Source organism: Rhipicephalus sanguineus, unplaced genomic scaffold (genome assembly GCF_013339695.2).
Source record: "Rhipicephalus sanguineus isolate Rsan-2018 unplaced genomic scaffold, BIME_Rsan_1.4 Seq1, whole genome shotgun sequence".
In the NCBI taxonomy this organism is placed as follows: domain Eukaryota; kingdom Metazoa; phylum Arthropoda; class Arachnida; order Ixodida; family Ixodidae; genus Rhipicephalus; species Rhipicephalus sanguineus.
In genome coordinates this window covers 29,778-55,382 of record NW_023614138.1, presented here as the reverse complement: position 1 = coordinate 55,382, position 25,605 = coordinate 29,778, and the positions used below count along the sequence as shown (strand labels likewise).

General features: G+C 54.6%; 1 protein-coding gene across 1 annotated transcript; it reads left to right on the top strand.

The window, feature by feature from the left end:
* On the top strand, positions 1-22,360 carry LOC119375878 (BCL-6 corepressor; the record flags this gene model as incomplete). Its single annotated transcript, XM_037645913.2, has 7 exons — positions 1-383; positions 1,045-1,152; positions 11,348-11,517; positions 17,506-17,651; positions 17,831-17,914; positions 18,375-18,516; positions 19,814-22,360. Coding segments are annotated over 7 exons (1,313 nt in total), but the record flags the coding sequence as incomplete, so codon positions are not given.
* Between the last annotated feature and the right edge of the window lie 3,245 nt (positions 22,361-25,605).

Genomic DNA, 25,605 nt, shown 5'->3' with positions numbered 1-25,605 from the left:
GCGTTCGGTACTCGATACACCCCAAGAAACGCAAGCTCGACTCGGACGAACAGTCTCCCCCGGCTACTCCGTCGTCGGCGCCAGCCGTTTCGTCGGCGCCCGCGTCCTCCGAAGAGAACGACGCCGCCTCGTCCACTTGTCGTCGGCGTGCCTCGCGTAGCCCCGAGCGTAGCGCCGTCGACTCGTCGGCGTCGCGCCGCCGCCCTCAGAGTCACTCGGCCGACTCCGTGCTCTCTTCGCTGAGGCCCGAGCTGCGCCAACGCAGGATGCAGTACCACGCGGTGCGCAGGCGCAAGCTGCGCTCCGGGCTCGACATGATCCGGCGCCGCAAGAGGCCGGCAAGCACGACCGCCGCCAAGCTGGCCGGAAGGAATGATCGAAAGGTATATACCTATGGCCTCACGTTGTCTTACAGTTCGGGTTTGGCTTAAGTGGTTCGTCGTTTTTTTTTTATGGATAGCTAAGAAACATTTCCCTGACTGGCAACTGTGTTTCTGTCTTTGAGGAAGACATAGCTTCTGAAAAGGAAGAGCAGGTGTTATGTCGTGCAACCAAAAGCCATAGCAACCATAGAAATGTATATGTAATTAACGCGATAGACACACGAGTCAAAAGTACTTACAGCGTTTATGTTGATATCGGAGTGACGTTCTGTCGGTGGGCAGTTTTATAAGGATCAAAGTGGTGCGTTGCTCGCGCATCTTTTTCAACTGCCAAAACCGCAGCTACTAGCTGAGCGTCGTGTTCACTGTTGCGGCCCGTTCGTGCTGCCCATTATTAATCGAGAATGATATAGCGAAGAGGTGCGGCCCAGCACTGTAACTTACCCCGACTCCGTGGAAGTGTTAGATGCGTCGTTGGAAGATGTGATAGCTTGGGTAGCTTTAAGCTAGGATTGTAAGCACCAGAACAATACGCGTAACACTGCAAAAAGTGTTCCACACTTCTCCAATGTCTCTCGATGGTGTGTTGCTCGGTGCATTTTTGCCTTTGCGATCTTTGATCCGGGCGATTCGTACAACTTGGTCTTCCTATTTCGCGCAGCCCTTCGGCGAGTTGAACTACAGTGCGCCTCCTGACCTGAGCAAGATCCCACTGAACAAGTCCACGGGGGAGACAGTCCTCCACCGCGCAGCCCGCCTTGGTCACGTGGTAAGTGTTATCTGCCACGCTCGCTCTCTTCAGTACAGTTCTTGTTTCTCTCTCTTTTTTTATTGTGCTGCTACTTCCCCGAACGTCATTTGCGGTGTCCTGTCGGACGCGCGCCACACTCGCGTGCTGTGCCGCAGCGCACGGTTGCATTGGGAGAAGCCCCTTTCTGGGCGAAGGAGCGTAGTTTTGTTTAGTTTTCGGGGTTTTTCATGAGCTTTAATTCTACAGAACGGCCTGCGCAAAAGGGAACAATATCGCTCCCTATCGAACGTTTAAACGGCGTGACGTCCAATGCAAGTTCAAAGTACAAGGAGAAGTATAGGGGGGAGGGGGATAAAGGTTGATGTCTCATAGCTGTCTCGTTACAGCTGTCGGCAAGGGCCGGTATATTGTGTTTGACAATATAATTCTGCGGAATCACGCAAGATCGAAGAGGAACAGATCCTTGGCCAGGTCGAGGTTATGAAGTGGGAAGGAAGCCTTCATTACGAGAAATCCTCTTGGAGTACCTGCGTATAGCCATCCGACAAACAGTTGTTCGATAACTCGTTTAAAATTGTCCTTTCCGTTCAGCGTATTTTGTCGCCATCCCACCGGCGACCTCGCCAATGACGGAATTCCAGACAGAAAACAAACGACGGTTGGCACGATCGCTTACAAAAAAAAAAAAAAAAGAAGCGTAGGCACAGCGCCACAGGAATAGGTCAGCTGGCGTGTGCACACAAAATAAAGAAACGAAAACGTGCGCTTACGCGCGCACGTATAAGCCGGGCGTAAAAGAACTCGGTCTTCTTCGGGTGCGAAAAGACGCGGCGCCGTGCTCTGAGGAAATCGCGCCGCAGAAGACGAGCGGCTGCTTGTTTTCAGTGGTGGCTTGGCCGACGCCCTCCCTCCCTGCTTCTCGCGTGCGTCTCTTGGAGCGTCGTTGCCGACTGCAGCAGGCGAGCCATGCCAGCTCTTCCAGGTCTCGCTTTGACGCACGGTCGCCTCTGCCGCCGCGGGCCGAAAATAGCTGGCGCGCCCGCCCTGCGCCTCCCCGGACGCGCCCTGTGGGGGCCAAAGATCGAAGCGTGCCGCCGCGGCTGCCGCTTTGGCCTACACTGATTCGGCCTCGTTTCCCGTCGATACGCGGCCGCCCCTCGCACGCATGTGGGCCGCCTCGAGCACATTCTTCGCGAATATCGTGGCGATAAAGGCTTGAAGGCAGTCAAAAAGAACGCTTCACTTCCGTGTCGTCGCACGTCCCCCTGACACGCGCGCGCGAAATTACCTCGCGCGGCCGCATTGATGCGTGCGCGCTGCGTTGTCATCTTAGAACCAGAAACAATGCGTCCCGGTTTGTTCTCGAACCGCAGAGTTCGCCACTCTGGCGGGATCAGCGGGGCGAAGACTCACCCGATGTTGCGCGTTGATGCCATAGTTGCGCACGATTAATTAGAGTACAGCCTTCATGAAACGCGGTGTGCTGTGTAGGTGATTGCATACACTAACGCGCACAAACACCGCCGCAGTGGTCCGTTGGTGTTACGGTACTCGGCTGCTGACCCGAAGGACGCGGCTTCGATCGCGGCCTTCGCATTTCTATTGATGCGAAACACTAGATGCCCGCGTAGCGTGTGATGTCACTGCACGTTAAAAAAAAAAAAAAAACTCATGTTGGCGAAATTATCCGGAGGAGTTCCACTGCTGCGTCTCTCATAGCTCGAGTCACTTCGGGGCGTTTAAACCCCGCAAATTGACCAACTGTTGCGCATCGCCTGTTAACGCGTTGTGACGCGTTGTACGATAGGCCTCATCTAAGAGCTTTGTTCGTTCTTCCTCTGTCTCTCGGAAATATCTCACTTTCGATGACACTCCCACAGTTCCCGGATATCGTTCTTGCGATCGCTTCCATATGCACGCCGAGTCAGTCGCTTCATTCGGAGCATCCCTTATTCGCTGCTGCTTTCTGGAAGCGTGCTCGGTACTCTGTATTCGTGGCGCGCACGGCACCCGTGAAACAGAGGCTCGCTCTTCTTAGGCTACCGTGCAGGCTGAATGAACCAGCAGGCGAAGCGCGGCCTTTTGTTGCGTGGCCGTTCTTAGATCGCGCTTGCAGATTTTCTTTGTTTTCCTGAGCTAGAGCGCGCGCTTTTTTTTTTCCGTGTCTCCGCCCTGCTCAACCACACCGTTCGATTGCTTCTCGGGCGGTGGCGGTGCGACGTGTGCAAGGGCACGGCGGCCTCGATCGGGTGCTGCAGCCCCGGAGCGCAGATCGAGGAATGCTGGCGCGCGCGTAAGAAACGCGACCCGCGATCAGAGAAGCGCGCGAAGGCCGGCGGCGCGCAAGAAACAAAAGACGTCGGCTGGACAAAGGCTATCAGCGAGGCCGTTCGACACGCACACACTGAACATGGGCGTGCGCGGGAAGGAATGTTTGGCCCTTAGATACGTTCGTTCGTCTCGGCAGAGAGAGCGCAGGCACGGAAGCCCAATGACGCCGCCGCCGTTTTCTTCGGTGCGCGGACTGTGGTTTTTACCGCTTGCTTTAGGGCATTGCGAGATCGTTTTTAGATCCGCGGTCATCTCTTCTTTATCGAGCGCTCTTGGCTTTCGCTGGATCGAAACAGCGCGCGGCTTTGTTATCGGCCTGCTTATTAGCGCAGGCGACGCCCTCAGGGCGGCGAATTGGCAACGCTTGTAATACAATGGCGTCGACAAGGGCGCGTGAGTCGGCAATTATGGGCGCCACTGTTGCAGAAAATTCGTTACAGTATCTTTCGTTTTCTTTCCTCTTGTTTTCCTTCTTTCTAAAAAGAGTTCCGTGGTCCGGTTCCGGTCGCGCCAGTGTATGGTGCGACGCTTGTTACGGCTCAGGGAAATACCCACGATGGGGCAGCGCCTTTAATAACAATCGCTCGTTTGGGTGCACTGGGTCACGGCCGGTCTAGAGGCGCGCGCTCGCTCCTTAAGGAGCGAGCGCGCGCCTCTAGACCGGCCGTGACTGGGTCTGGGTTGCACGTCCTCCTTCCATTGTGCATTGGGCGCGTAGTTGTGACTGCACAAAGCAGGAAAGGGAAGGAAGAGGACGACAGGGCGAGGTGGCGACGAACGTTTTGCTCAGGTATATTTCTTTCTGGCCTTACGGTTTGGCGACAATAGACGGCTGAGAAAGTGACCCGTCCCCGCGCGCTTACCGCCGGTTGGGTGCCGGGTGCGTGCCCCTCCTTAGTTCGTCACGTCGCACGCGACAGGCGGACACACACACACACACACACACACACACACACACCGCTCGCCTTCCGTTGTACACAGGCGGGAATAAATGCGTGCACCATTCCGGAGGCTTGCGTCCGCCGATCTGCGAAGAAAAACTCCACTCGACTCTGCTCCCGCACCTTTGACAGCGCTCTGCGGTTTCTGCCGAGACGGCGGCGGAGAATGGGGCGAAGTGGGGTAACTGATGGATATCGTCTGGTTCGGGGGTGGCGGTTTTTGTCGAGGAAAGAGAAGAGGCGAGGGCGGCTGCAGTCGGTCGGGGGGTGGCGGTCAGCCCACCGGGACTGACACCCGCATGAGACGAATCGGGGTTTAGCCAGCGCCCCCTCGCGCGCGGTCGGTCAGCCGGGCCAACGCGGGGTGAACCGCTGCAGGGTCTCAGTAAACCGAAACCGGTATTCCCTCCCGCCGCGTCGCTAATTGGAGGAAATTGCCGCCCGGTGCCTCGCCCTTGCAGGGGCGACCGCTCGTGCTGCGCGCGCGCCCCCAACATCTCGCACGCTTCTTCTTGTCCGGGGCGCGTAATGCCGCGGAAGCCCCTTCGTGTCTTCTCGCTCGCTGTCCACCGCGGCTTTTGAGCTTCGGAATAAAAATAAAAATAAGTAAACGTAGGAAAGGTTAGCCGGGCGCCCTAATAAGGAGAGCGGCGCGCGGGCTCCGGTGTCGCGTTCTGAAACCGGACACGGCTTTGAGCGAGCCGGAATAAATTGCGAAGCGGGGTCGTCGTTAGACGGCCTTGCCGATCGTCCCCCGCGGAGTCTGCGAGATGGCCAATTAGCGCTGCTCGCGTTCCTCCACGTTGCTTGCGTCGGGTTATATATTACGCGCCAGTACGTGTTGCCCGCCCTCCGTCCTTGCACTGTAAGCTCTGTGCCGTGACGTTTTTATAACGGTGAACGGGCTTTCTCGCACTAACGCTTCGCGCTGTTGGTTAGTTACTCTGTATCGAATTTATGGCGGTGACATTTGACTGCCGTTAGACGGTTTCCCAGGCGCGAAAGTCGTAGTTTAATGAAGATTCCGGAGTGATGTTTGACACGCGCACGTCTTACGCGTGATACGATTGTAGCTAGCGCTTACTGCTCAGATTCCTATTTTTGCTTCAGGGAATCGACTTGCTTTGACTATCGTAGAATGTCCCAAGCACAATTTACCAAAGCTGAATAACTTGGCGGTTTGGACGGCGCACTGTAAGCAAAGGATAGAGTTGCCTTTTTTCTCATCTTGCACCGCAAACCACGAGTATGCAGAAGTGCGTCGTTGCAATGAATAATCTTTCAACGAGTGCAGCATTCTGTCTCCCTTATCGCAATTTATCTTCACGCTCGCTACTGCTCCGTCCATATATATCAAAGCGGCGCCGTAGTTTTCATTACGCTGAAAGCGCTGCGATGCTAAGTAACGAGCGAGTCCCGGTGTGATAAACCGTGCATGAGCTGCTCGTATACTAGAGGTGCAAAGGAGAACGCGGTGAATACGAGACTGCCGTGATACGGGAAGCGGCTGAGGGGAGCGTAGCGGTAGCCGCGCCATTTTACCGCTCGCGCGCGGGGAGTTGACTCAGTCCCCTCGGGCTCGCGTTTTCCAATGAACGCGTACCGTGCCACGTACTATGTATCGCCGTTTGGAAAAAAGGGGGACCTCGTGTTTCGCCTGTCCGGGACAATCGACCCCGCGCTACGTTCCTAACCCAGGTGACGTGGCCGGACAGCCCTCTGCGCTTCCCACTGGTCTAGTCACGTATACATAATAGGGCTTATACAATGGCGGGGACAGCGAGCCCTCGGGGGCTCTCAAACAGCGGCAACGATCTTCGGGAGAAAAAAATGGCAGCGTTGCCGCAAGCGAACCCGCGGCCATCTGCCGCCGAGGTGCGCAGCCTCGCTGCGCCCGGTGCGTATCACGTCGCCCAACCGCGGGGCGTGTTTGGGATGAGGAGCGAGACTCGCGGTTTAGGCTGGACGACGCATCGTCGGTCTGGTGCGCCCCGTCCTTTACCCCTGTGCAACTGTCGCCGATTGAAAGCGGAAAAGTCTGGCGCTGAGGCGGTGTGAACAATTCAGCGCATTGAGACTGGTACGGTGGAGTGTTTATTCCGGTAAACAACCACAGTAAAAACGGGACAAGCGTCATGGAATCTCCTTAGCGGATATTTCTTATGCAGTATTTCATTGATACGGGCTTTTAGCGTATTGCAGTTGGCGCGTCCTCAGGTGCGCCTTGATTTGTCTTTATTTCTCGTAGCGCACGAGAGATTTCAACCCCTGCCCCTTCGGTTTCTGCTATTATTATATACGTTTATCTCGGCTTAGGTTTACCTCTATAGACCTGCTGCGAGACGGGGCTGAAGTTGCCGACACGTAGCCAGTGTAACCAGCAACGGCTGGTAGCCATAAGACGTAGCATCTGGAAAGACGTTGTGCGACGAGCTAGCACTTATCGCGACCGTATATGAAGCTCGCGTTCAGTAACGGCCAGTCTTCGTCCAAGACGCGCACAGTTCTTCGGAACCGACTTGATAAATGTTCTTTCGTTCTCTGCACCGCCGCCTTGTTGTTCCCCCCTGCCGCTCGACCGACCGACTTGACATCGAGGTCGTTTCGCGCCTTCGTCAAAGCACGCAGCGGAGTCTTGACTGCACAGGACGAGGGCGCTCGCTGTCGGAAGTACAGCGCGTGGTACAAGAGCACCGCTCTCGGTGTGCCAGCGTCCTCTATGCTAATAGAAGCCGTGACGAATGACCCTCCTAGTGCCCCCTAGCGGAGTCCCTGCTCCACAATTTCTGAGCGGGCGCGGACGACTTCGGAGGGAGCTGCTGCGTCTGCAGCGCGCGACGGCGAACGGATGCGCGCAAGGTGGCTGCCACGTCTCACCTTAGAACCGTGCAGCATTGCACAGGTTCCAGAGATTGCGCGAAATCGTCCGGTGTGGAATTTTAAACTTCTCGGAGAATGGATCATGAGTGGCATCGTTCGGGGCCGTGTAATGGCGTAATCAGGTTTACCTGCGTTATCGATAATGGGGTCATTAGATCTGTACGTTCGACTTCGAGAGTTCTGGGTCTCGATTTGGCGACACTACCTTCCGCAGGCCTGCACGCATCTAGATAGCGAGTAACCGCGCATGCACGGACGTACGCGAAAAGAGCCTTCCTGCCTAGTACTCCATGCGCGCGGCCGCCACTCGCGTATATATTCAGCCAGCGGGCGTGCGTCCAATCGACAGGTGCACGCCGCGTGAACGTTTTCTTCTTTTTTTCTTTTTTTTTTTTCTCCGGGGTGTACGACGAGCGCGGCCTCTGTATTATTCAGCTGTCCGCCTCCCCGTCGCATTTCGGCCGCCTGAGCGACGGCTCGGTCGTCGTCGGCGCGCGTGCAGCCAGCCCGCTTATTCAAGTGCGGCGAGAACGGTTCACTCGACGAGAGCGCTCGCGCCGCAGCTATTTTCTGCGCGCGCCAGCGAGGCCGTTTGGTTTACTTTTTTTTTCTTCTTTTTTTCCGACGCCGCCGCCGCACCGTGAGCAGAACGAACGAGTTGGGAGTTCGCCGCAACCGCTGATGGCTTGGCGAGAGCGCGTGCCGTGCGTGTGTTCCATATATGAACTTCGCTCGGCGCGCGCGCACCGCTCGAGAGACAGGCGTGATTGCGGCCCGATCGAAGGAACCGTCGGCGGGGTGCCGTTATTTTCGTTGATATTTTTTAGTGCAGTTTGGGGCACTGCGGGGGCGCCCCGCCCCCTCCGCTCGTGTCTAGAGACGGGAGCTGTTTTGTTCTTACGTTGATGATCTTATCCGTTCTCTTTGCTTGCGTGAATGTGGCTGTATTCGAACGCACAGAACGTGACACCGTGCTGCGAGTGTCGAGAAATAACGCGAGACTGTAAAACGGGCAAATCGAGCTGGTTCACCATGCACTGTGCAAGCACGGAGCAGAAGTGTGGTTGTGAGGATAGCTCGTTAGAGGTCGTTAGACGCTTTGCTTTAATGTCTGCAGGCTCGATAGCCGTTCGACTGAAACTAAAACTGAAACCCACATTGCTTGACAGCACGTCCATTTTCGTGAAGCCGCAGATTTGATCGTTTGCTGCCATAGGTTTATGTATCACTGGTTGCAAATTGCGGTATCTTTTTTTTTTTTTTAGAACGTGACCAGTACTACTGATAGATCGCAGAAAAAGTTTGCGGAGTCTGACGAACGTAATCTGCACCTTCTGCGCCGACCACTCGCGGCCTGCTCTTTCATCAACTCGCGTCGCCCACTCTCGGCCGCGGCTCGTTTGACCGAGGGCCTTCGCTTGGCACGCCAACGCAATCGATGCTCAGACGTGCCGGGGGCTAGCGAGGCTTCGCGCTGTGCGCGAAAGCACGCAACGGGCTTCGGTGGGGGCCTGGCGCCGGTCTGCGCGGACGCAGCAGCAGCTGGCGCTAGATGGGCCGTGCGTGTCTTCTTCCAGGAAGCTTTTCCGCCGCTCTCCCGAGGCCAGCCGAGCGGCGGGGAGGCCCCCCCTCCTCAATCTCTCGTCGTCGTCGGCGGCCCCTGCGCGCCCGCGGAGAAAAAAGAAAACGGCGAGAGACGCGCCCGAAATAAAGCCGACGCCACCCGGCCTCCGACGCTCACGCGTTCGCGCAACGCCTTGCGAAAGAGCCGCCGCTCTCGACTGAGCAGCAGCCCGCTTGGATGGCCCCGCGAGCGCGACGGACCGAAAGGCAAGACGAGCCGAGTCAGGGAGGAAAAAAAAAAATGAATGAAAAGAAACGGCTCTCTCCCTGGCGCTGAGCTGGGTCGTCGCGACGTCCTCGCTGCCCACCTCCGCACGGGCCGCAGCAGGCGTCGGCTCTCGTCTCGGACCGTCAACGCAGCGAGGCTGGACAAACTGCGGCGTTGCCTCCCTTGCCTGCATCGCCGGCACGCGGCTGTTTACCACAGCGGCGGCGTCCGGAGGCCAACGAAGGAGCGAGCCTTGACACGGAAACGCGAGGCTCTTTAGCTAAGGCTTCCGTAGTAGCCGCCGGCTGTCTGTGCACGCACCTTCTTCGAGGCCTTCCCCGAAACGGCAGGGAGGACAAAAAGAACAAAATGATAAATAGCTGACGCTCCTTCGCCGCGGGAGGAAAATGGCTCGATGCTGTCTGTACTGCAGCCGATACGGCTCTTCGTGTACGCTCGGTAGGCGTCGCAGCCGGAGTGGTCTTTTAGTGGTAGGCGTACGCGCGAGGGGCGAAGGCTAATGTCGTTGCGGGAGAGAAAAGTTTTACAGCACGCTGTCACGCGATGGTTTTGTTAATCGCACGTTTTTTTTTTTTTTTTTGCCCTTTGTCACGCGCCCGCTCATTCGCGATGGCGAGCCTTTATCATCCAGCATTTCTTTTTTCTTTAAGCGCCCCGTGTGCATGATCTTACCTCCTCCTGTTGAGGAATTTCTCTTCGAAATTTTTCAACCTAAACGTCGGGCTTCGTGCTCTCAACTCTTGACTTTCCAATATCGTGCCCGAAGCACGCCAGGAAAACAACTTTCTTCAACTGAGCCAGCTAAATGTATATTACTTTGTTTTTTTCCCTGCAACAACGCCGAAAGAAGACATGTTTCATGACTAGCGTATCATTTCTGTGCTAACCTTTTCGATCAAAAGTCATAAAAATGAGGGACGAAAAGAACAACGGGGCCATTCGAAACCTCGGAAAAAAGCGTGGTTTCTTGCAGTGGTCTCTGTTTTTGGCCCCTCTTTCGCATGCACGTGCGGCCGCTTGCCGCACGCACTCGGCCGTGACGGCGGCGAAGCCACGTTGAGGAACACTACAGTGCGCTGCAGTGTACACGCTGCCACCAAAATAGCGGGGCGTTACACGCTGGCGACCGTTCGTCGTATCTCGAAGCGGTCCCGAACTCGGCGCGCGCGCTCATCTCCCCAGTCCAGCGATCAGTGCGTGCGCCGCATCGTCGCTCACGCCGATCGCCAAAATCGCGCGCGCACTACGCTTACAGGGAAATGAGGTCGTTTGGAGGGGCCGCTCGGTCCGCACCGAACCCGGTGGTTTTCTTTCTCTTTTGCACCCTATTTCTGTCCTCTCTTCGCGGGCCCCCTCCGCGTTCGTTCCTCGCTGCGTCCGGCCGATAGCCGTGTCTGGATGCTGCCTGCATGCCGCTGATTGCGGCGGCCCGGCCGGTGCGGTTGATTGCTACTGCCGCCGTCGCTGCTGCTGCTGCTACCGGCGGCGCCGAAACCGCGCTCTCCGTGCCCTTGCCGGTCGTCGGGGCGGGGCGAGGTTGCCGTTGCTGCTCGCGCGGTTCCCGCTTCTGTCGCTTTTTGTTGTTGACCGGGGGCACCCCGATGCTCGTTTCCTCGCACCGCCCTGCTTCGTCGCCGCGGGGCCGTCTTTGCGCTTTTGTTTCGCTGTTGTCGAGAGAGGCGAGCGCTTGTCGGTCGGAGCATTGAGCGGACGTAGGCGGCGTTCGCTTTAGGGCGTGTTATTGCGGCTCTGAAGGAATAGCACGCTGCTGAAATAAGATAAAGTAACGCAGTGCAGAGATAATTGATCTCTCCGAGACGAAAAACACGCGATACCCTTTTCTCACTATGAAAGGCTCCAAGCGCAATGCAATGTTTTGTTTCCCCACAAACACTTTGTCGGTGGACGCTGTACCAAACCTTCCGTTTGTATTCGGACGTGCAGTTTCCACGAACCTCGTTCTTTTTTCTCTCTTGTTTCGCCGCTTGATATTTCTTCACACGCAGTCGAAAGCTTCTAGTATATTGTAAGCGGTTGTTGAGGGCTGCCCGATGACCGTACCTGACTAAACTGTGCTCGCTGTAAAAAACCACCGCACTCGCATGATCTGTCATGTGTTCCTTTCTTCGACGTGCGGGGTGGGCTGTTGATCGATATGCCGCGACCATCCTTCGGTTCTTCTGTTCACTTTGGCGACGCCTCTGTGTAGGACCTGGCCTGGTGCTGCCTCGAGTCCCGGGAGGGCGGCTCGGTCGAATCGTGCGACGTGAACGGACAGACCCCGCTGCACGAGGCGGCTTCTCGCGGACACCTGCGCGTCGGCCGAGCCCTGCTCCAGTGTGGAGCCGACCCCAACGCCTGCGCGCACAACGGAAGGCGGTGAGTAGCAATTACTGCATTCCACGTTGGTTGGCGTGTTCACCGATAATCAATTAGCGCAGCCCAACGATGTTGCGACCTTGCGAATTGGTGACATGTGAACAAAGAGTCCCGGCATGCTTCAGGCTCCAACTGATCAACCGCTCTGCTTCAGACGTCAAACGGCGAGCTTCCCAACTACTCGTACTCGTATGCTCCGATTGAGAGAGTGTGACCACATGTACACAGGTCTCGAAGAAATCCTGGTCGTCTCGGTTTTTCATCTGACTCTGCTTACTCGTCAGAAGATTCAAAGAGCTGGACTAACCAACGAAGAGAGTTTAGCTAGGTTCCACTCCTAATGGCTCGTGTTGTGCAATTGTCGCTTTCCTGTAATTTTGCCCTTGCGGTTTCGCCTCCGTGGCACATTGGTTTGCGCATTTGTTTGTGCATGTGGTATCCTATGCGAATTTGCTGAACAAAATGTTTCAATGGAAATCTAGCTCTCTCCCGCTCGTACGTGCGTCTGAGCGAAAAAAAAGCTATAACAATTAAGTGCCTTTGTGCTGTGGGCTATCAGTGCAGGAAAAGAAATCTAGCCTGCCTAACAAACTGAGAAAATATGGTACACGCGCGTTTCCCTTCGAGGCCGTCAGTTTTTGAATCGCCGGGAAAGCGAAAGCTATTGCAAAGAATAAAAATACAGGAGCTTGACAGCAACATCGCTCCAGGCTGTCGCGCTCAGCTCGAAAGCATACCCGCCGACGGCGAGCGCTATGCTTTATTTTTTCGCGCTTTCTTGCTTCAGGTCAGTGTCGTTATCGCGCCGCGGCCGTTTTCGTTCCTTTTTCTTTTTCCTGTCTGCGTGCGCGCGCCGGTTCTTCTTTCCCGTCGCAACCGGAGCTTCACCGGCGGCGTCGCTCGCACGGCACCTCCGTCGTCAACGGCACGTGCGCGTTCCCCTCCGCTCGGGGGGGGGGGGGGGGTGCAGCGCGGTTGCGTGTCGGGGGAAAGCGGCGGCGGCGGTGCGCTGGCAGGAAGTTTGCCGACGGCGCTGCTGCTCCTGCAGCCGGTGCGTAAACACCGACCTTCGCGCGCGGGGCCAACCGTCCTCTCCCTCCTTTGCCGACGCACTATCGCCGCGCACCGACGAGTTGGCTCGGAGAGGACCGCCGTAATCCCACACGGAGAGGAAGCCCGTGTGCGCAGCCGCTGCTGACGTGGGGGCTTCGTTTGCTGGACTGAAACAGGGAAAAAAAATATATATCCGGGGAGAACAAACAACGGGCTGACGCTCTTTGCGGAACGACGAGGCACCGCATGTGTCGGCTTCCCTTTTCCTCTTCTTTCCTTGTCCTGGATGTGAGGCCGCTGCACCTAATATACAACTAAAACGGCGGTGGTGGGCCTTTCACTCTAATTGGCAGCACCAGCGACAGCGCGCTGTACCCCCCCCCCCCCTTTTTTTTAGTCGCCTTTCAGTTGACTTGCGAAGGCGGAAAGCCCTGCCCTGGTTTTCATCCAAAAGTAGTATGTGAGTGTGTGACGTCACGACAATGTAGCGTTCTCGATTATGTGCGTACACGATGATTCTGCAGTGTTGTAAAACAGCACGGGCCTTTACCGAGTTAGCGCCAGTACTGACGTTTGATTGCAATGCGGTATGGTAAGAAAGCTCGATCTTCTCGTCCGACGAGTTGTATGCCAGCCGTGTCACCGGAGCATTGAAAGAGAGACATAAAATATTTAACGCATGCAAGCGGGAATCGAAGCTTGAACGGTCGCACTTTCATAAAGAGGGCCGCACGCACCTATGGTTAGCCTACGAAAGGCCGCAGCCGACGCATAAATGCTGATATCGTCCTTGCCGATGGCGGGGCTCGCGAGTTTAGCGGGGGAGTTTGCCCTCCGATTCGGAAAACGACGCGCTGGATTGCCCGGCGCCAGTGGCGTCAGTCCGGCGCTAGCCGTAATCCGGCCCAGATGGCCGTTTGGCTCGCGGCTCGAATGACCCTCAGTGCGGGGAAAGCTGTAAGGGGCGGCGGCGGCAGATGCCCCGACGATAGGCAGCCCTCCCTGCCCGGTCGGTCGACGCGGCCGGACGTGACTTTTATCGTGGCCGGCAGATAGGGTACTCTGCCCAGCACACGGCGGCGGGGGAGCGACTGAAATACGAGTTTCTCGAGCGGAGCCCGCCCGGCGTGTACAAACAACTGGCGCCCGGGGATAAAGGACGTGCGCTCCCTCCACTCAGAACCTCGCGAGCCGTCTGTGTTTGCGATGCTGCCTTCCCTATCCCTCTGTGCAATCGAGCAGGGGCTGCAACTTGGGCCGTTGGCTAGAGCCAATCAGGGCGACAACGCTCGCGGACCCGCGACGCGGATGAGGAGGCTCTCCGCTGCCGTCGTGCTGGGCTTCCCAACCGGCGCGTATTCGTGCGGGTGTTGCACGGGTGAAGAGAGGCGCGGCTAGAACCAAGGCTTGCGCCAAGCGGGGTTCTCTGGCGCGAGCGCTCACGTCTCGCCGATAATTACGGCTGCCCTTCGCACGGAGCAAACAACGCGGAAAGCTGCGCGCCGCTGCCGCACGAATAGTTTCCCCACTACCACCCTTTTCATCCCCCCCTCAGCAGACCAACCGCTCCCACCGCTATCGGGGGGAACCGCTCACGCCGGCTCGGCTCCTGGCAGCCGTGTCGAGCGGCGGGCAAACGCGACAGGTCGCGCCATCTGTTATTGATTTCGCGAACCAATTTCCCCTCAGCCCCGAAAGCGCCACGTTCCTCTCTCGCGCCCGTTTTTTCGCTGCTCCCCCCCCCCCCTTTTTTTTGTATCTCTGGCAGTTCACGCAGTGGAGCCAAGCAGCCTTCGGCTCCCAGCGGTGCCTGCTCTCCCCACTTCGTTTCTCGAGCTTGCGTGTGCGCGGCAGCGCCTGTACTTAGCAGCGCGGCCCGTCGGGGCTCCCTGCCTGTTCGCGAGTCTCCGGATCGCGCTAGGCTGTGAAGGGTGGTGGAGGGGGCACGGTTGGAGAGGCAAGGCGTGTGCACCCGCTTTTATCTCCGCGCGACTCGGCCCAACGGGTACGCGCAGCCTCCGCTCCCTGACGCGCGCGATGGATCTTTTCTCCTCTCCACTCTATCTGTTTTTTTAATATTCTTCTCTGCGTCTCTCTCTCTTGACGGGTGCTTCTCCTCGCTCAACCTCTGGTGCTTTTTCTTCGTGGGAATTCGCTGCTTCGTTCGTTCCGCGGGGCGCCCGCCGCCTCCGTTCCATCTTCGCTGGCCGCTGCGCCTTTTTTTTTTCTCTCTCTCTTTTTTTACGCTCTGCGGCCGTTTGCGCTCCCTCCGGTCGTAAAAAACCGAGCTGGCCTCGCGTCGCGGTGGAAGCTGCCGCGTGATCGCTGGGGCCGCGGAGGCTTTTGCAGCCGCCGACGGGCGAGTGCGCGCGTTGCGGCTAGCCTCTCTGGGTGCCCATGATTCATCGGCCCGCCCGGCTTCTCGTTTGTCGCTGCTTCGTTTCCGATCGCCTGCCGGCCATTTCTCGTCGCCGCTTCCGAAATTTCTCCCTCGCTGCGCTAGATGGAAACCTCTCTCGGAATTGATGTGAGCGGTCGCGCACTTACTAGCATTTAGGCCCCAGGTATTCTAACACCTTAATCAATATCGCCGTGTGCGTTTGCGAGTACCTCTATCATACTGCATTTTTATAACTTCTATTTCGGATCTGCCGCCGATTCTGTGCCGTCTGATATCGCAATAATATAGCTGAGCTGTGTGAGCCTTGCTAAACCTGTCCGCAGGTGCTCCTGACGTTGTTTCTGTCGGGGCTTTTTAACATCGAGAATATAATGAACGGGAACAATACTTGCACACGGGGGCCGTTCACGCTACTTCACTGATTAGCGCCTTTAGGAAAGCCGTGCAACTACTAGGAGGCCGCGGCTTTCCGCAGCTCGCGTTCAGAGTCGTGCAGGTAGACCCCCCCTGCTGTGCCTTGGGACAATAGCCAGCTTTCTTTTCTTGTCTGTCTAGCGCGATGAATAATATCGCAGCGGGAGACATATATCCTCTTGTTTATGTCCGAAGTGGCGGTGGGAAACAATGCCGCCGCTCCCTGGATGCACGGCTCGCCCTATACGAGCGAGAAAGTCGAGAAGGTTCTAGACAAGACACTTCTGTGTCCTGTCTTCGCCTCGCGCATCAGCCAAGCCCTTCCCAGCCGTAGAGATTTTGTTCATTGTACTTTGTTTTCCTCGACCCTTTGTGTGTACATGGTGCTCTTTTGGTAGTTTTCTTTCTAGCAGAAAGAGTGATGATTGGTCACTGCCTTACTTCCTTTTGTTTGCCGAAACCACACCGGTCGCATGTGTTGTTGAGTCATTTAGGTGCACTCTTATGTTACTCGGAGGCTGGCAGTGGCACATAAGGCGAGAGACTATACTTTAAAGCGCAGCTCATGGAGCTCCGTTGTCTTTTTTCCCGTCTCTTGTGTCCGCGTCTACACGGCCTGACATTTTCTACGATTTGGAGCTTATCGCGCGTGCACATCGCGGCGAAACTCGCTTAATTAGTGTTTCTGCAAACGGCGACTGCAAGAGTGTTCCGTAGCGAGAAAAAAAAGAAAAAGGGGGAGATCGAAAACAAAAACGTCGCGTCTTGTTTTCTGTGCGTGGCATGGCGTTTGTGAATGTCGCACCTGTCGGCTTACATCGTAGCACTTTTTGTTGTCTTCGCTGTCTCTCTTTTGTTCTCTTTTTCTCGTCCGTCTCGTACGCGCGACACCTCACACACGCCGTTTCTGTGAACTTACTCGATTCGCATCCTTTGACAGGCAAACCTTCGCTCGATCACTGTGCCATTTCGATGCCCTCCTCCAGTTCGCCCACTCTGCGGAGGGGAAAGCAAGTGAAACAATACTCTCCCCCACCCCTATTTTTCTTCTAGCATGCTTGCGGGCACACGGCTGGTGTTCTTTCTCTTTTTTTTTTTACCGTCACAGCGCGACGGCGATGCGCGAAGGGAGAACACAAGAGAGCAGTGCGGCGCGGCCGAACACAATAGAGCGTCGCCGACGCCGCGTCGCCGCAGAAACAAGAAAAAGATGGTGGCCCGTGTAGTACGGCGGCACCGCCGTTGTCGAGGCTTTCTGCTCCGCTCTGCCGGAGCGGCGAGGCCTTCCTCCCCTCCTTTGTTTATTGTGCGCGCGTGGCGCGGCCGTCCCCTGCTGCTGCCTTTTTTGCCGTTGGCTGGCGCGGCCCTTCGCTCGATGATGAGCCCTCGCTGACGGCCGTCTTTGTCTCTTTTTTTTTTCTTGTGTGTGTGATTGCGCGGCAGTTGATGCGAAAGGACAGCGGAGAGGGAGTGGCGCAAGCGAGCGCTTTCGTGTGGGCGTTAGTGCCGCTCTGACCGACCATTCTTTGCCGCCTCTGCTTCTTGTCACTTCCAGCTGCAGTGTTTGTTTGTTTTTACTTTCCCCGGCTTCCGTTATTGCGACGTGTCCCACACGAAGCGAGGCGGCAGGCGCCGTATTTGAGAGAACGGACCGTTGTGACCTTACAATAGTAATAAAAAGCGCCTTCTCCTTATTAAAGTAGTGGCTCATAGAGACGGTTTTAATCTCAGGCGCACGCTCTCCTGTTAGCCGAAGTACGGGGGAAAAATTAGATATGCGCTGGATACAGTGCCCCAGTATTGCTCGTTGTAGATGACGTCATAACGTCGGCTTCTCAGCCGCCACAGCGGGAAAAAGAGGGGCCGTGCACTCTTTCTTTCCCACCTTAAATAAAGGTATGCCAATGTCAACGCCATGCTCCATTCTTTATTTGTTGTGCACGGGTGACTGCGTAAACCCTCTTCTCCGGGAATATGAAATTACATAGCGAGAAACCGCGTTGCTTTAACCTCTGAGAGATGGAGATGTTGATTTTGTGCTAGTAAAATCTGACCTGGATGCTGCCTGTGTCCTTATAAGGTGAACAGCGTCTCATGATCGATTCCTCTTGTCTCTCCAGGCCCATACATGACGCCGTGGAGAAAGGCCACGTTGAGATGGTGCGGCTGCTGTTGTCTTACGGTGCCGACGCTACGCTCACTACGGGCTCCGGTCTGTCTCCCCTCGAACTGGCCAGATCGCCCATCATGGTCGAACTGCTCAGAGGTATGTTTTCGGAACCCATATCTGTACTCCTCCTAAAGTGCTGTCTGTTTGAAGTCGGGCTTATCCCCGTGAATACGGTTAAATACCAGCACGGAAATTTTCTTCGTGTGTGGATCTTAAACTCTGTTCCACAAGTAAGTGGCCTTGTCTAACCACGTTTCCTTTTATTTTGCCCGCAGGTTTCCTCTCCGACATGGCTGGCGAGAGTATCGACGGAAGTCCCGTGTTAGCGTGGCACTTTGCCGGCACGGCCTCTTTCATGGGTAAGATTTGCTCGTATAGCCTTGGCTCGGCAAAATTAAGCAGCCCAACGTTTCCAATAATCAGCCGTGCGGTAATTCGCCTGGCAGTTTACTACGTTTTTAGCCTATTAAGGAAACACAGGCATTCGCCGTGCATACGAGCTAGGTGGCTTTGTTTCTAGCCGCAAATGATTCGTTGTTCGGTGCCAAAGGTGCCGTGTGGACGGTCCGCTGTCGATGGGCGCCCGATTGGGATGATATGCTGGACTCAAATGAAAAAGTGGTCGGCCACTTTGTAAATAGAGGAGTCGTTTAGAGAATTCCGTACCATAATCGGGGGTAAATGAAGCCTAAGAAACAATATAGCAGCGACATTCGCGGCAGATAATTCGTTTGGATAACTTAAAATTTATAAGTTTACGCACAACGAGACTTGCAGTGGTCGCACATGTCTCACCGAAGCTCTTTCATCATCTCGCAGACCCGAAGGACACCGGCTTCGACATCCTGGCCGGTGCGCCCGCCGAGGACTCGGGCGACGACATGCTCTTCCAAGTGAGCGAGTCGGCGCAGATCGCCACCTATAGGCTCAGCCCACACCTGGCCGGCACGTCGGAACAAAGGTAAGCCTCTTCAAACCGTGTATTTGCTAAAGCTCGAGTTATAGGTCTAGTCATGACCGCCCACGCCTACTCGCAGTAGTCTGGCAAAAGGCGCGATTTCGTTGACGTCTTCCAGCCATGTCCTAGCCCCCGCACCCCCCAATCGCCAATACAGTGTTATCTGCGCTTAACGGCTTGTAAGTTTGCATTAGGCGGTGTATGTGTACTAGGGAGGGAGGGGGGGGGGGGTATTGCGTCTATACCTCGCGCACTTATACGGTCGCAGTGTACCAAAAGACTTGTTAAGCGAAGCGGACGGCAGTCAGTTTATCGCCCCCTCCGCGTGCTCTTACGCTCTTGGTTAAGTCGCCCATGTTCGTACAACTTGAACGACGACAGCTACGTCCGCTCCTGACGCAAGGATAAAAAAAAAAATTAAATAAGCTAGATATCGACGCGGAAGCTGCCCGCACGAGGGGAAGAGTTGTGCCTGTGCACTGGCGATCGTCCAACGAGGCTCGTCTTCCTGGCGTAATCGACGTCTTCCGCGGCGCCCCTCTCTTTCTTCAGACCGACGCTTGCTAATGTCGCACGATGCCGCGCCGTGCAGGAACACGCTACATCGGGGTCGCTGTCGTGCGTGCAAAGGAGCCGGTGAAGAATAAGGAGACAAAAAACAACTGAAAGGAAGCAGGTCTCTCTCCCAAACCCAGCGATGGGGCGCAGATTGCTTTTGGAGTTTTGGCTGCTGCATGGCGGTCGTCTGTACAACATTTGCCGCGTGCAGGCCGCGTGCGACGCGGAGGGTGGCAAGCCGTGGGTGAGAGGGAAGTACCGCGCGTGTGTGATCAGGGAGAAGGCGAGAGGAGAGTGCGAAGAGTCGACGGCGCCGCAACGTTTTTTTCTCTGCCGCCGCACGACCCTAATGACAGAATAATGACAGCCTTCGCGCCTGCCGCCGCCGCCTTACCGTGGGCGCAATTCGCAGGAAGCGCTCGTTCGCCGGAAGCTCGGCGTTTGGAGCGATTCAGATAGGCCGTCTATGCTGGTGTGCCCCCGCTCCTTTCCCCACATGGCTGTATTCTATGAGTCCAGGTAAATGCGTGCAACATTGTTGGTGGCAAAAACAGGGTTTGTTTCGGCCAATCAGGGCATGCACGCAGTACGGAAGATCGCAAACCCTGTAAACTTCTTTTTCCTCCTCTTTGAGGCGATCAAAGTTTTGTACACCGCATATCCCTAGCGTAGTGTTTGGGTCCAAAGTGGGGTTCGTCACTTATATTTATCATTCTTTTTTTTTTTTTCTCACCTTCTGCAGCTGCAGCGAGTGCGTCCGACTGGATGACGTCCTTCAGCGCCTGCGCATCTCGGCCGAAGAGTTCCGGCAACGGTTCCCGGCCGTCGAGATTCTCGCGCTGGCCCCGCACGAACTGCGCGCCAAGACCACCACACCGTGGCTGGACGCCGAGATGGCTGAGTCGAGCGGAACACCGGAGGCCTCGTCGCCGCCTTCGCCGCCGGCGTCCCCCGTGCAAGCCCTCCGCTTTGACGCCACCGTGCGCAGCATCCTCGGCCTCCACAACCCAATCCCGCGATGAACGGAACGACGGTGTTACATGACGTCATCGCCTTCCCTTTCGCCACGTAGTCACTACCACCACCTGAGGTCTTGTCATCGCCGCCGCCCTGTAGGACCACCCTCCCGTCCACAGCTCGCCCGAGCGCACAGCAGTTACGCCGGACCAGCGAGACCCGTACGTCGCGACCACTGAAGCCACGGACGTCCCCCCGCCTCGGGCACACACATCCCCCCCACCGACCATCACTGGCGCAGGCGCCAGGGTAGAGACACGCCAACATGCTTGCCGACAAAATGCGCGCGGCTCGCGAAGCACGCTGTGCAGACTCTGAACGAAACCGTGACGCGTTAGCGCCGCGCGCACGCGCGTGTTTGTGTGTCATTTTAGGGGGGGGGGGGGGGGTGCTGCGTGTCGCCTTCGCCGCTACGGACGCTTCGAATCGGCACGATGATGACGACGACCGCGAGCAAGACAGCGGACAGTCTTGGTTGGAGTTAGCGTGTGGGACAAAGTTTGCCCGACGGGCGCGCGGAACATTTACCTCCTGCCACCACTGACTGTTGTCGCCGCTGCGGCGCGTTCGTGTCGTGGGACGTTGTGCAAGTTCGGCGGACGATTTTCTCGCCGCCGTGTCGTATTTTATCCGGCATTGGGAGAGGGGTGCGGCGGAAGGCCACGCGGTGTGTGCGTGCGCTCGAGCGGTCCCCCCCTCCCCTCATTGCCTCCGGCGTTTGCCGCGGGTTTGTGCCGTATTCCATTTGCAGTCATTTTTTCCCTACACCTGTGAAAACTGGGCTACCCGCCTTTAATGAGTGTGTTGCTTGTCTCCGCGTTGTGTGCCCTTGATGGTGTGTGCTATGTGTATACATTTAGCTCCACGATGTGTCTGTGTTGATGATGATGGTTATTATTATGCGTCCGAGGATGCTCCTGTAAAAAAAAAAATGAACAGATGAAGGGAAGTAAACCGAGAAGGGCATTTTAGGGACTGTTCAGCGCTTGGCTTTCCCCTGGCCGTTATTTATATGTTGTCGCGCGTGCTCCCCGCTACAAATAGCGCCCTAATCCCCGAGGAGCGCCCATGGCGCGTGTCTATCTCTCCGCTGTGAGCATCTATGTCTCTATCGCATACGATTGCATAAGCGCCTGTTGATGTCCCCGCACGGATATTCCGCCATCGCTATCTGTACAAGGTGTGTCGTTGTTGCTTATAACTGTCTAGCGAGATGTCCAAACCGCCGCTTTTACACACCTACAAGTGCCACTCAAGTTTGCTCTTGTGGGCAGGGGGAGGGGAAATGTTTTTGCCGGCTTGCCTGTAACGAAAACACAAGAACGCCGCGTGTATTCCCTGCGTCCGCACCCGATACGTCGTTGAAAGAAAGCCTTGGAGTCCAACCGCGTACTCTCTTTCCGTCACGACGCCGTCTAGTTAAGCCTGACCCGCATGGATTTGCAGCCCAGTCACCGATAATTACATGTGCCTGGCATATGTGCTTTTCCCCGATGTTCTTTTTTTTTCTTCTTCTTTAAATCATCCGTGTCGTCCTGGCTAAGAGCTTTCAAAGCACGCGACGCTGTTCATCTTTCCTTCTTTTGTATCATACATTATTCCGGGGTTATGCACAAAAGATTATGTGCAAATTTACGGCGAGCCGTGATGTGAGCAAGCACGTGTTGATGGTGACCGTAATGGCCATCGCGGTTTTAAGCCGCAGCAAGGTGGCTGGTTCACTGGGAAAGCACCCAGTCGTCGCGAAAGTTGCAGCGACAGCTTCTCTTCTAAGTCCCCTGTTGTAGCGCAGTTTTGAGTGTGTGTGTGTGTGAATGTATGTGTGTCGGCCCATCTGAGGGCGAAAGAAAGTACCACGCTAAAGCGAGTTCAGAGCGATCATATATCGAAGAACCTTTTTGTCTTTCTTCGTCGCCGCGTGGGGGCGAGGCGTTCTTCATCGCGACACAGCATCGTCGCGTTGTCCGTATCTCAACTCCACTCTAGGAACTTTTTTTCTCCGATTTGTTTTCTCCTTCAGCAAACGCGGTAGCCGACGTGCCATATGCGTCGCCTAAGTCACGTAGTGTCGATGTTGCTTCAATCCTGCCAAAAAGTTCGCGAGAAATGCGGAATACTTTACGCTGTCGTTTCTCTCCCTTTGCGCTTGCTTCCTTTGCGTAACAGCATTTTTTTTTTCTTTTTAGCTTAGCCGAAATCGTGCACACGATCTATCCTTCGTTATCTGAATCCTGCGCCACTTTTGCGTTTCTTTTCTGTTCTTAAAGCTCCGCTGCGCGGACGTTGTATGAAATGTACCTTTTTGTGTTACGACCAACGTGCTGACAGGCGTCGTAGTCAAATCGCTAGGAAATTGCGATAAATCGGACACGCCCCGATGCATTTCGTTTAATGCAAACACAATCAAACTTCATACATACATACATGGGGAATCGGCAGTCGCGTTCGTTCGTTTTGCCACATCCTTTCGGTACTCTGTTTTGTGGTATTAAGATAGGAGAGGGCGAAAGCGTGCTCTTAAAAATTTTTTAAAAATATTGTGCGTGCCCGAAAGGAAGAAACGTTCAACAGCAAGGCAGCCCGTGTTTGTTAGCTTTATTATCTTTAATGTCTTGTCTTCGCACATCCTCGCCATAGCTCGTGTTGCTTGCGTGTGCCCTTGAAAACTCCGTGCCTGCTTAGCTTTAAAACCCATAACGCCGAAAAAAAGAAAAAAAAAAAGAGATAACGTTAGACATTTTCTTGCGCATCTGTCGACACTGCAGCGCGCGAATTCAACGCCGTTAGCCCACAGCTGCATTTCGTGGCGGCGTTTTCTTGTTTTTTTTTTTTCCTCTTCTATTTTTGCACCTGACGTGTAGCCTACGAAAAGAAAAAAAAATGCTGCGTTGTCCGTGACTGTGGTTGCATCGCTGTCTTCCGTTGTTTTAAACTCAACACGGCTTTTGCCGGCGACCTTCGTGCGCCATTCCTTGCTTTGTTTGTCTCGGCGATGTTTTATATAATACGACCCCTTCCATAGGAGAGGGGCGCTAAGACACAGAGAACACGTGTGCTGCTGTCACCTCTTTTCTGATATTGTCTTTAACGTAAGAACAAGGTTATGAGGCGAGGAATAGTGATTATGCTTAAAAAAAAAAAGTACTGGTTGCTGCCGCTACCTGCCCGCAGTGCTCGTTGTTTCGGACCCTTGTCCACGTGCCTATAGAAGACAGTTTCTCGTAAACGCTCGATCCAGTATTTTTTTTTTTTTTCTTGATAGCCGTATTTCTCGCGTGTGTTTGGGTGTCGTCCCCGTGTAACACCGGTGTCACCACGAACAGCGGTACCGCGTGTAAAACGAATACACCTTTGCCTGACATTGTTGAACCTCTCTGTTCGTCTTTCTGTCGTACACTGAAGATTGCAGAATGTGTTTGTGTGAGAGAGAGAGAGAGGGAGAGAGAAAAAAGGACGTTCTTTCGTGCCTAAGAACAGCCGTGCAGTCGCGCCCTCGACTTTTCCGAAGTTTGTTGATACTCCGTCGCCAAACCAGTAAACAAGCAAAGAAAGCCTTTTCTGTCTCTAAAAACACAATGGGAACACGCGACAGGAAAATAACGTTATAGAAAAGAAACTTTAATTGTTTGGCGGAATGTCACACCTTTGAGCGGGTGAGTGCGCAGTCATCCTTCTCTGGAATTCTCTGCGCGCTGAGCAAAATGTCTTTAAGGTACGTTTCATGTAGATGGCGGTGACGTACGCCTGACGTCATCTTGAGCTCAAAGAATAGACGAGGATCTTGTCAGCGTGGGGTTCATCAGAGTAATGGAATCGATGAGGGAATACAGATCTATTATAGAAACATGCCGACCGTCCTCACTGCCCATGACTGCATGTCCTATATGGACGAACGCTGGTAACGTACTACACTCTTATTCACCGGTTCGCGGCTTTTATTTGATCAAGTTTGTTTTCTCCCCATGTTTGATCTGTTCATCTGCTGTGACAGAGCAAACCTCTTTTGGCCTTGTCCTCTGCCCAATACTGGCGCAGCATAGAAGGAATTACCGCGTTCCAGTTCTTGTCGATCTATAAATTTTTTACGCTGTTGAAGTGCTCGTCATCGTCAGCGAAAGTCCACTGTACGATCTGCCGCGAACAAGCAGCCTTAAGCGTTATTCATTGTTTTTATTAGGCTGTTATGCGTGAGTTCGCACTGTGGATATTACCGATTGGCGACACAGTGCGAGTAGCGAGCGTATAAACGCTCACTGGCACGATCTCAATTGCTTCGCCCGATTTCGCGATGTTGCGAGCAGGTCTTAAAAGTGTCACTCGTGACTGAATCTGTCTTAACCGCCTGCTTATTTAAGCTAAACGAGGCCACACATCAAAGTGTGCGGTTTGAATCCCCACTTGCCGTTACTGAATTCTGCAAAATGGCGTAACCGACAGTGGACATTCGCAGACGATGATGCGTCGCACTTAAGTGTGTGTCTGTATGTGTACACATGTACAACGTGGGTTTCCTCTTCGTCTCTACGGATTTGTTCGTGTCGGCATACGTCTTCAGCTTCTTCTGCGAACACACCTTGCTTTTCTCTGTATTCTATCGACGGGCAATCGATGCTGCGAAAACTGCGTCTCCTGCAGACATGTGCTGCTTCTTTCTTTTGTTTGTTTATTTGCCCCGTTTCTGGAATCGCTTGCTTTGCTCGCTGTATTTTTGGATGTATCATATATGAATGTATTTTGTAAATAATGCCGTGTAAATAGGAAACATCAGAATGATTATAATATACTGTATTCGCCTGGAAAAACGATAAAATGAAAAAAAGGTGTCCAAATGAATCCGTGTGTGTGTTGTCAATTCTGCCGAGCCTGAACACGTCGCAAGACCCTGCTCTGCGGTGGTCGCGTGTGGTTCGGCGGGTGAGTGACAAAAAATCAACAAGAAAAGAACGCCTCTGCGAGGGTGTCTTTGTGACAATAAGATTATTCAGCGAAGTTGTTTCAACATTACAAGAAGCGTCATTTGCACACTATAATTTTATTTTGCACCCTAGTTCACACAACAAACGTACATGAGGCGAGTTGCTTGAAATAATGGAGAGTCAACTGAATTTGGCATTGCTAATGTTCAGAGCGCAAATTGGGACATAGAACACACGACGCACAGGGCATAGCGCTTGTTCTGTGTGTTCTTTCATGTCCCGCACTGAATTCGCGCTCTGACGTTTAGCATTATGAACCAACTATCCCAGGGACAAGTTCTCCTAAGATTGATCAGATGTTGGCGCCATTGGACGCCACGTCGGTCGCACACACTAGCACACGCGTGTTCTAGGCGTTACCGAATATAATGCAACGAAACACGTTACAATGACTCCTCCCTCCTCCCCCCCCCCTCCCGCAAAAGAAGAGAAAAAGAGTTGTGCATTAGCGTTACTATTACACGAAAAAAAACAAAAAACGGATCTTGCTTTGCTGTTACTCAATGGTTACAAATTGTAGACGATGCGGCGTCGCTATAGA